Source organism: Poromitra crassiceps, assembly GCF_964638095.1.
Source record: "Poromitra crassiceps genome assembly, chromosome: 6".
NCBI lineage: Eukaryota > Metazoa > Chordata > Actinopteri > Beryciformes > Melamphaidae > Poromitra > Poromitra crassiceps.
In genome coordinates this window covers 40,581,796-40,592,139 of record NC_139627.1, presented here as the reverse complement: position 1 = coordinate 40,592,139, position 10,344 = coordinate 40,581,796, and the positions used below count along the sequence as shown (strand labels likewise).

The 10,344-nt window shown below is 45.6% G+C and overlaps 1 protein-coding gene across 1 annotated transcript in view; it reads right to left on the bottom strand.

The window, feature by feature from the left end:
- Positions 1–2,592, bottom strand: part of LOC310778123 (vang-like protein 1) — a gene marked incomplete at both ends in the record, with an annotated part of 18,846 nt that extends 16,254 nt beyond the window's left edge. Inside the window, one exon of the mRNA XM_083638465.1 lies at positions 2,525–2,592. Within this exon, the coding sequence (XP_083494591.1) occupies positions 2,525–2,592 (68 nt within the window). The remainder of the gene's footprint in view (positions 1–2,524) is intronic.
- Positions 2,593–10,344: the final 7,752 nt, after the last annotated feature.

The window sequence follows — 10,344 nt, the reverse complement described above, 5'->3', positions numbered from 1 at the left end:
GTAGTGTAGCGATCCTGGGTCGCTAAGGATAAGAGCAAGCACGTGAGCCTAAGCTAAAGGGATTGTCCCTTTAGCTTGATGGTTAACGTGTTGGGCTTGTAAGCTGGAGACCCGGGTTCGCGCACAGGCCTCGCCTGTGCCGTTACAATATATATATATATACTGTATATATATATATATATATATATATATATTTATATATATATATATATATAATTAAAAGATGTTAGTTTCAAGAAGGGCCCAGGTGTAGCCTGAAAAGGTGAGTTTTTAGTCCCCGCCGAAAAATGGGCAGCGATTTGGCCGTTCTGAGCGAAGGGGGGAGCTCATTCCACCATTGTGGTGCCAGCAGGGACTTTTGAGCGGTGGAGGGGCGAGGCAATCTGGACGGGTGGAGGAGCAGAGGGAGCGATGCGATGTTTGGAACCTGACCATAGATTGCAGATATGGAGGAGCTGTCTGGTGGACTGCCCTGTAGGCCAGTACCAGTGTCTTGAATTTGATGCATGCCGAGATGGGAAGCCAGTGAAGGTCACGGGAGAGGGGAGTGACATGAGAGAATTTAGGTTGGTTGAACACCAGACGGGCTGCAGCGTTCTGAATGAGCTGAAGCGGTCGGATGGCTGAGGCAGGTAGCCCAGGCAGAAGAACATTGCAGTACATTGCAGTCTCTCTCTCTGTGTATCTCTCTCTCTCTCTCTGTATCTCTGTCTGTATCTCTCTCTCTGTATCTGTCTCTGTAGCTCTCTCTCTCTGTAGCTCTCTCTCCCTCTCACTCTCATTTCACGTATTTTTCCATGTGGCTTCGCTTGCTCAGATCTAAAACAAATACACACAACAACAAACTGTCAAATAAAAAGGAGCAGAGCATCAGCGCCTCTTACTGATGCACACAGCGGGATGAAATACACACATAGCAAGGGCAGGCATGATGCAGTATGTGTACAGAGAGAAATACAGTCTCACACACACACAGACACACACACACACACACACACAGACACACAGACACACACACACACACACACACACACACACACACACACACACACACACACACACACACACACACACACACACACACACACACACACACACACACACACACTCAAGTCACTATATCTCAAGTCCAAGTTGAGTCTTGATTCCCCAGTGTTTGAGTCAGAGTCAGAGTCACCAAAGAAGAGTCCGAGGCCGAGTCTGGAGTTACTGAGCCAGAGCGTGAATCAGCATGCAGGTGGAACACATGTATGAATCAGCATGCAGGTGGAACACACATGTATGAATCAGCATGTAGGTGGAACACACATGTATGAATCAGCATGTAGGTGGAACACACATGTATGAATCAGCATGTAGGTGGAACACACATGTATGAATCAGCATGTAGGTGGAACACACATGTATGAATCAGCATGTAGGTGGAACACACATGTATGAATCAGCATGCAGGTGGAACACACATGTATGAATCAGCATGTAGGTGGAACACACATGTATGAATCAGCATGTAGGTGGAACACACATGTATGAATCAGCATGTAGGTGGAACACATGTATGAATCAGCATGTAGGTGGAACACACATGTATGAATCAGCATGCAGGTGGAACACATGTATGAATCAGCATGCAGGTGGAACACACATGTATGAATCAGCATGCAGGTGGAACACACATGTATGAATCAGCATGTAGGTGGAACACACATGTATGAATCAGCATGTAGGTGGAACACACATGTATGAATCAGCATGTAGGTGGAACACACATGTATGAATCAGCATGTAGGTGGAACACACATGTATGAATCAGCATGTAGGTGGAACACACATGTATGAATCAGCATGTAGGTGGAACACACATGTATGAATCAGCATGTAGGTGGAACACACATGTATGAATCAGCATGCAGGTGGAACACACATGTATGAATCAGCATGTAGGTGGAACACACATGTATGAATCAGCATGTAGGTGGAACACACATGTATGAATCAGCATGTAGGTGGAACACACATGTATGAATCAGCATGTAGGTGGAACACACATGTATGAATCAGCATGCAGGTGGAACACACATGTATGAATCAGCATGTAGGTGGAACACATGTATGAATCAGCATGCAGGTGGAACACACATGTATGAATCAGCATGTAGGTGGAACACACATGTATGAATCAGCATGTAGGTGGAACACACATGTATGAATCAGCATGCAGGTGGAACACATGTATGAATCAGCATGCAGGTGGAACACATGTATGAATCAGCATGTAGGTGGAACACACATGTATGAATCAGCATGTAGGTGGAACACACATGTATGAAATTGAAAGTCCGTGTCCTCGTCTCCAACTTCCGAGTCCGAACGCATGAGTGCTCGAGTCCAAGTCCAAGTGGAGTCACAAGTCCTGAAAATGTGTCCGGACTCGGGTCGAGTCGGACTCGGACTTGAATACAACCCTGCAGATGGACACATAGATAGACAGACAGTCAGATATAAGACGTGAAACATAACATACCCATGTCGGTTGGATCTGCCAGAGCGGCTGGAGTAGGAGTAGCCCGAGTGGGTCGACTCGGTGTCCATCCCAACGCAGTTCAGGCCCAGCGATTGGCTGGGGATGGGGGGGGGGGGGAGTGAGGAGATGTTCGGCGTGTGGCAGAGGGGGCAAGTTGGCAACGGCACTCAGGAAGAGGGAGGGGGCGCTATAGAGTCCGGCCGGCAGAAGACCTCAGGAATCTGCAACGACTGACAACTACCCGGGAGAGCTGCTGTAGTGGCCACATTGACCTGAGAGACAGAGATATATAAATATAGAAAGAGGAGGGAGGAGAAAGAGACAGGTTCCCATCAAAGTTCTGCATTAGAGCCAGCTCACACAGACTCTAGCCTATATTTGGCTGTACAGTACTAAGCTGTAGGCTTTTGCTGATACTGAGCGTCCAATGCATTTCCATGGGGGAAGAATGACAAGCAGTGATCACAGTATTACAGCTATGATCCTTTGTGACAGAGAGAGGATAGTGGCCTCTCTTGGCTAGCAGGCTGGCCTATAAGAGGATTTGAAAGGCAGGTAGATGCATAAGATTATCTATCGTTAAATTATGGACCAGGCGGCTTTATTCTATGCCACGTATCCGATAGAATAAAATAAAATAGAATAATGGACGTCAAAGAGCAGCACAGTTTCAAATATTGAAGATACTGGAAGATACAATATTGAAGAATTCTTTTTTTTAAGTGGCTATAATTTTTTTTTGTCTAGTGTCGTAGTCACTAGTTAGTCTTACAAAATGATTGATAACACCATTACAATGAAATGTGTTATATATTGAGCAAATGTATTTCCTTGCTTAACAAAAAGACAACTCCTTTACACATTGAATCCTTTCTCTCCAAAATGGCCTCATTTTGATAGACTCTCCATCGTGTCGTTCTCATTTGACTGGTAATGGGCTTCAGATTGAATCTAGCTGACTGCCTTCTAATGGGGGCTGTGTGCTCCGTGAAGATGTCTTAGCGTCCCACCATGTGTGACCATTCATTTAACCACCTGCCAATCACCATCCCTGGGCGTGTCTAGTAACTAACCAGGATTATGCAAATATTGTGCATTCTCAGGCCCTGTTTAGAGGCTATTAATTATATCTCTAACCAATGGGGCATATTATAAAACACCACAAATAGCCTATTCAGCATAATTAGGATGCAAATGGACATAGCAAGCAGCATGGTGATGATGATGATGATGTGCTGAAAGCTGCGGCTACTGGAAAACATTGAAATGTGGCTGATTTGCATTGGGGTGACATGGGGGGGGGGGCATGGGGGGGTGGTTCATGGAAATGTGGCTATTATATATTGTATTTGTATTGTATGTATATTGTATATTGTATTTGTATTATATATTATATATTGTATTTGTATTGTATATTGTATTTGTATTGTATATTGTATTTGCCATTAGGACTGTCTATAGCAGTGGTTCTCAGACTTTTTCCACGTCAAGGACCCATAAACTGACACAAATTGGACCACGGACCCCCCCATTTGATAAGATTTTGTCCCGGGGTCCACTATCTGATTTTTGCGTTTAGATGTAAGAAATACTTAATATTTTTGGCACTTTGCGTCCTGTTCCCTTCTTTTGCCATAACCCACAGAGCCGGGTTATGAAGACATTCATTAAAGAAAGTGTATGAAACCCATGACAAAAATAGTCATACATTCTGTCATTGTATTACTTACGGATGGAATTATAGTGAAAATACATGATTTCCCTACCTGGGACCACACACACCACTTTGACAACCACTGGTCTATAGGATTTTGCATGTTCCAGACAAAAGCAGGAGGTGGGATGCTCTCTCAGACACACTACGGTACCCGGCCACTATGATCCACTCCAAACAGGTGTAGTAGTGTCTCTGTGACAAAAGGCTCCACGCTGTACCTTCTCCTCTGAGAGTCGGCCTACATAACATCTGCCTCCACTGAGCCGCGACGCATGTTACTTACAAGCAGGGAGCAGAACGTCCAACAAAGCTGAGCAATATGCATGCAGACCTATGACAAGTAATGGACTCGAACGGAGCACACCACTCACAGCATCACAGCTGATGTCAGGGGAGGCATCACATTTTAACAGCAGCATCTCTCATCTCTAACCCACATCTGCAGCGTCCACTGTTGCCGTGGTAACACTGGAGGCAGGAGGCCCCTTCTAGCAGCGATAATCAATCACCCCTGCTGAGAGTAAATTTGTGCGATATACTCGTGCGTGTGTGTGTGTGTGTGTGTGTGTGTGAGAGAGAGAGAGAGAGAGAGAGAGAGAGCAAGCAAGCGAGAGAGAGAGAGAGAGAGAGAGAGAGAGAGAGCAAGCAAGCGAGAGAGAGAGAGAGAGAGAGAGAGAGAGAGAGAGAGAGAGAGAGAGAGAGAGAGAGAGAGAGAGGGTGGGGGTGGCAAGGAGAGAGGGCACAAAGAGCAAACAATGGCCTCTCATCACACTGAGCATCCTTATGGTTAAATGAATAAGCCTATGGTTTGTATAAAAGCTGTTAACCCCCAGAGCGCCAGTGTCTGAGCGTGTGGCAGTGCTATGTGGGCCAGGCCCACCCTTCTGAGAGGTCAGTCATCCACGAGACGAGCATGAAGAGGCACAGAGAAACAGGCCATGTGGAAAATCACAGCCACGGGCCAAGAAAAACTATCTATTACAAACCGAGGGATGCACATTAATAAAGGATGGAGTAACAGCGGATGTGGCCGCGCGGCTACGTCTGTCCCTCCTAAGATGGCAGGAGTACAGTACACCGCGCGGGAAACGCAGGCTCTGGCCAAGCATAATTGCATTTCTGCAGACAGTTCCGCTTGGCTGCACCGAGGAGACATTCACGAGAGCGGACGAATGACACTAATGTAAAACAAACACTCGCTAATGTGTTTGCTTAGTCGATGACGTCTGTGGCACAGCGGGAGCTATTTATGCACGGTCAGACTCAGAGGTATAGCCATGTGATGTTAAGACTCAGAGGTATAGACATGTGATGTTAAGACTCAGAGGTATAGACATGTGATGTTAAGACTCAGAGGTATAGACATGTGATGTTAAGACTCAGAGGTATAGACATGTGATGTTAAGACTCAGAGGTATAGACATGTGATGTTAAGACTCAGAGGTATAGCCATGTGATGTTAAGACTCAGAGGTATAGCCATGTGATGTTAAGACTCAGAGGTATAGGCATGTGATGTTAAGACTCAGAGGTATAGACATGTGATGTTAAGACTCAGAGGTATAGACATGTGATGTTAAGACTCAGAGGTATAGCCATGTGATGTTAAGACTCAGAGGTATAGCCATGTGATGTTAAGACTCAGAGGTGTAGGCATGTGATGTTAAGACTCAGAGGTGTAGGCATGTGTCAGACTCAGAGGTGTAGGCATGTGATGTTAAGACTCAGAGGTATAGCCATGTGATGTTAAGACTCAGAGGTGTAGGCATGTGATGTTAAGACTCAGAGGTGTAGGCATGTGATGTTAAGACTCAGAGGTATAGCCATGTAATGTTAAGACTCAGAGGTATAGCCATGTGATGTTAAGACTCAGAGGTGTAGGCATGTGATGTTAAGACTCAGAGGTAGGGGTGCACCGATCGATCGACACGCAATCTGTATCGGCCGATTTGGACCTCAAATATGTGATCTGCTGTTTCCGATATTCCTTTAATGTTGCCGATCGCATAGCCGATCATGCTGCACGTGAGAAACATGAGGCAGCCCATTTTCATGTCTTCAATGTCTATCGTTTAACTTTCATATTGTGCTCTAACGTTTATATCATTGTGTTGCAAAGCACACGCTTTGCTTTCGTCAGTGTACTCACCTCCATGCACACACCGCACCAGACTGTCAACACACCCCTTGCGTCTTTGAATCACACAAATCAGCTGGTGATTAGAGCAGCCTCAGCAGAGAGAAGTTACCTCCAGTCCTCCCGCCTACCGAGGCATTTGCATGCTGTTAAGTCCGTGTGTATTAAAGTCCCAGATTGACACGGTGCTACTGTGGTAGTCGGGGTAGTGCACGCGCACACACAGACAATTTCCACGCAAGCATTGATGTTCCCGCGGGCACTTTGAAGGAAGCGAAAGTGTGCGGCTGAGTATGTGGATGTGCGCTCCGTTCAGACGGTCTTTCTTCCTTTCTTTGGACATCAGTTGAACACGTTCTAATCCCCTTCTTCCATGTGTGCGTATATGACCAACCAGTAAGTCATTATTATGTTAATATTCCTGTATTGCATTCCCTTTTGGTTTTAGATCGATCTACCTGCAATCATTGCAATAACGTTTGTTTAGGCGTGCACTTGCGGTTTGATTGTCTGTTGCGCTAATTAATGCCACTACTCAGATCGAGTTTAGCTGGTGTGTAGCTTGTGATTCTGTTGTTTCTCCCGTCATGTAACCCTGTCACCATTATGTAGATCGCACTCATAGTGCTGCTAATTATAACACTGTAACTCGGCCTCGATGGGCGGGTCGTTTTGATGTTCGTTCGATGCGGATCCCAATGTATGACGGTTATTGTGCATAACCCCGGTTCTATGAGTGGGAGCTCTTTGGCTTTAGTCATGGTTCAAGACTGGTGTTTAAGAGTAACTGACTTACAGTTTACCTAATTATCATTTATATATTATTAGTTGTTAATTATCACTATAATTGGCCTATATAACAGCAAGCTTGGTTACTGACCTGTTTGTATATTTTATTGCCTCCTTTTTCCAGACCACACACAATCCTACTATTCCTGTCATAATGCTGTAAAGAGCCTATACTGCTGTACTGTACTGAAGAGAACTGACAACTAAACGGTTGAACTCCCATCTGTCTCCTGCCTCGTGTTTTTACGGACACCCCAGGGCGTATATATATATATATCGATGATCGGTAATCGGTAATCGGTGATCGGTCGATGATCGGTTGGGCAGATATTTCTCATAGGTGATCGGCAATCGGTGATCGGTGGCAAAAAACGTGATCGGTGCACCCCTACTCAGAGGTGTAGGCATGTGATGTTAAGACTCAGAGGTGTAGGCATGTGTCAGACTCAGAGGTGTAGGCATGTGATGTTAAGACTCAGAGGTATAGGCATGTGTCAGACTCAGAGGTATAGACATGTGATGTTAAGACTCAGAGGTGTAGGCATGTGATGTTAAGACTCAGAGGTGTAGGCATGTGTCAGACTCAGAGGTATAGACATGTGATGTTAAGACTCAGAGGTGTAGGCATGTGATGTTAAGACTCAGAGGTGTAGGCATGTGATGTTAAGACTCAGAGGTGTAGGCATGTGTCAGACTCAGAGGTATAGACATGTGATGTTAAAACTCAGGGGCCGGTTGCACCAACTGGTCTTACACTGGTCTTAAGCTAAGTTGGTCGTAACTTTACGACCTAACAGCTACGCCGGTTGCACCAAGACGACTTAAGCCTTATTTTCACTAAGACCAGGCGTAACTCCTACGCCTCGTCAGGAGGAGGCGTAGCAGAGATCTCCGCGGAGACCTTTTTGACCGTCATCGTCGTAACACCGCCAGTTCGCCGTCTTTGAAAGCACGACGTTAGATTATAACTAACTAGTTGTGTGGCTTAGCCTTCCCAAATGTTGACGTTACTTTTTTAGAATGTAATACATAGAATTGGGAACGTTACATTCAATTTCATTCAGACTCCCTGACACTAATCGCCGCCGCCATTTTCCCCCGGGGCTTCCACAGGAGGAGGGGGGTGGGAGGAGGGAGGGTGTAGTGACGCACATACAGTAGTGGGTGACGGCGCGAGGCACATGTGGGCCAATCAGAGGGCATTCCCCGACAATTCACATGAACGCGCATTGCTACGACCAGCGTAGTTAAGACCAGAGTAAGCCGTGTTGGTGCAACAGGCGTAAATCCATGGTCTTAACTCATTCACCGCCAATGACGTCTTTGACGTGTTATCAGCAATGGCCTTCCCCGCCAAGGACGTGTTTGACGTGTTTTTGTTTTTATTGGTGCAGCGCCTGCAGCAAACACTTGCCCAGCCTGTCACACAGACACAGGTCCCTGCCTTCAAAGGGTAGCCGACAGCACGCGATCAAACACATACCGCAGCTGTTGTTTTGAAATCTAGCAAGAGGAAAAGCAGAGAACGGGTAACGCTTCCTTGTGCAGACAGGAGAAACGCAATTGAAACGCCCTCGGCACGAGCTGGAGTCGCCTTCCTCTGTGCCAGCCAGGAGAAAACGGGAGAAAGTAATCAAGAGATGTGTTTGATCATCGGAGGAATGAGGAAATGATCGATCAGTTTGCGAGGGCGGTGAGGACGTGTTGAATAGCCGAGGGGAAAACGGGAACGATCAAATAGCAGAGTTGATAGGGAGACGGGTGTACCAGAACAAATCAAAAATAAACACAGGAACAGCTAGGCAGCAGCGGGCAGAAGGCACTCACAGCAGCCCGCTGTCCTTCTCAAGAGCTCTTCAGTTATGAAATCGCTGGGCTGCGTGCCCTCCAGTGTTGCTCCTGGCCAATCCCAGCGCCACAGGGCGTGGTTATTGCTTATCCTATGTTGGGTTAGAAATCTAAAAGGGGGATCGTGTGTGTGTGTGTGTGTGTGTGTGTGTGTGTGTGTCTGTGTGTGTGTGTGTCTGTCTGTCTGTCTGTCTGTCTGTCGGTGTGTCTGTCTGTCTGTCTGTCTGTCTGTCTGTCTGTCTGTCTGTCTGCACACTCACACCGAGTAAACTGTATTGTTGAATGTAAAAAAAAAAGCACTTCATGTGTGTATATATATATATATATATATATTTTTTTTTTTTTGTCATTTGTGTCCTAACGAATAATATTTACATGTCTGATGTCAATACAGTTCAAAATAAAAGAATTGAGAGTGAGTTATGCCTGAGATTGTGCCCTTTTACAAAAATGCTTTTTTCTCCCTTTTCTCTTCCCAGACAGGCTTTTTTGATGAACATGGGGTGTATAAAAAGGGTTATAAGTAGAGTACAGAACATGCTAAAAGCTAACTTTCTTTTTGGGGGTGAAAGTAGAGACTTAGATCTTCATTTCGAGGTATTGGACATCACTGTAGTCCTAGTACAGAATTTACTGTGGGTCTTGAAAGATGACCAAACATTATGGAAATACTTGGCCTGTGCCAAAAATGCCAGTCAGATATTGGCAGTGAATGAGTTAACTAAGACCGACGTAGGAGTTACGACCAGGCATAGTTAAGACCAGTTGGTGCAACCGGCCCCAGAGGTGTAGGCATGTGTGATGTTAAGACTCAGAGGTGTAGCCATGTGATGTTAAGACTCAGAGGTGTAGCCATGTGTCAGACTCAGAGGTATAGCCATGTGATGTTAAGACTCAGAGGTGTAGCCATGTGTCAGACTCAGAGGTATAGACATGTGATGTTAAGACTCAGAGGTGTAGCCATGTGTCAGACTCAGAGGTATAGACATGTGATGTTAAGACTCAGAGGTATAGCCATGTGTCAGACTCAGAGGTATAGACATGTGTCAGACTCAGAGGTATAGACATGTGTCAGACTCAGAGGTATAGGCATGTGATGTTAAGACTCAGAGGTATAGCCATGTGTCAGACTCAGAGGTATAGCCATGTGTCAGACTCAGAGGTATAGACATGTGATGTTAAGACTCAGAGGTATAGACATGTGTCAGACTCAGAGGTATAGACATGTGTCAGACTCAGAGGTATAGGCATGTGATGTTAAGACTCAGAGGTATAGCCATGTGTCAGACTCAGAGGTATAGCCATGTGTCAGACTCAGAGGTATAGACAT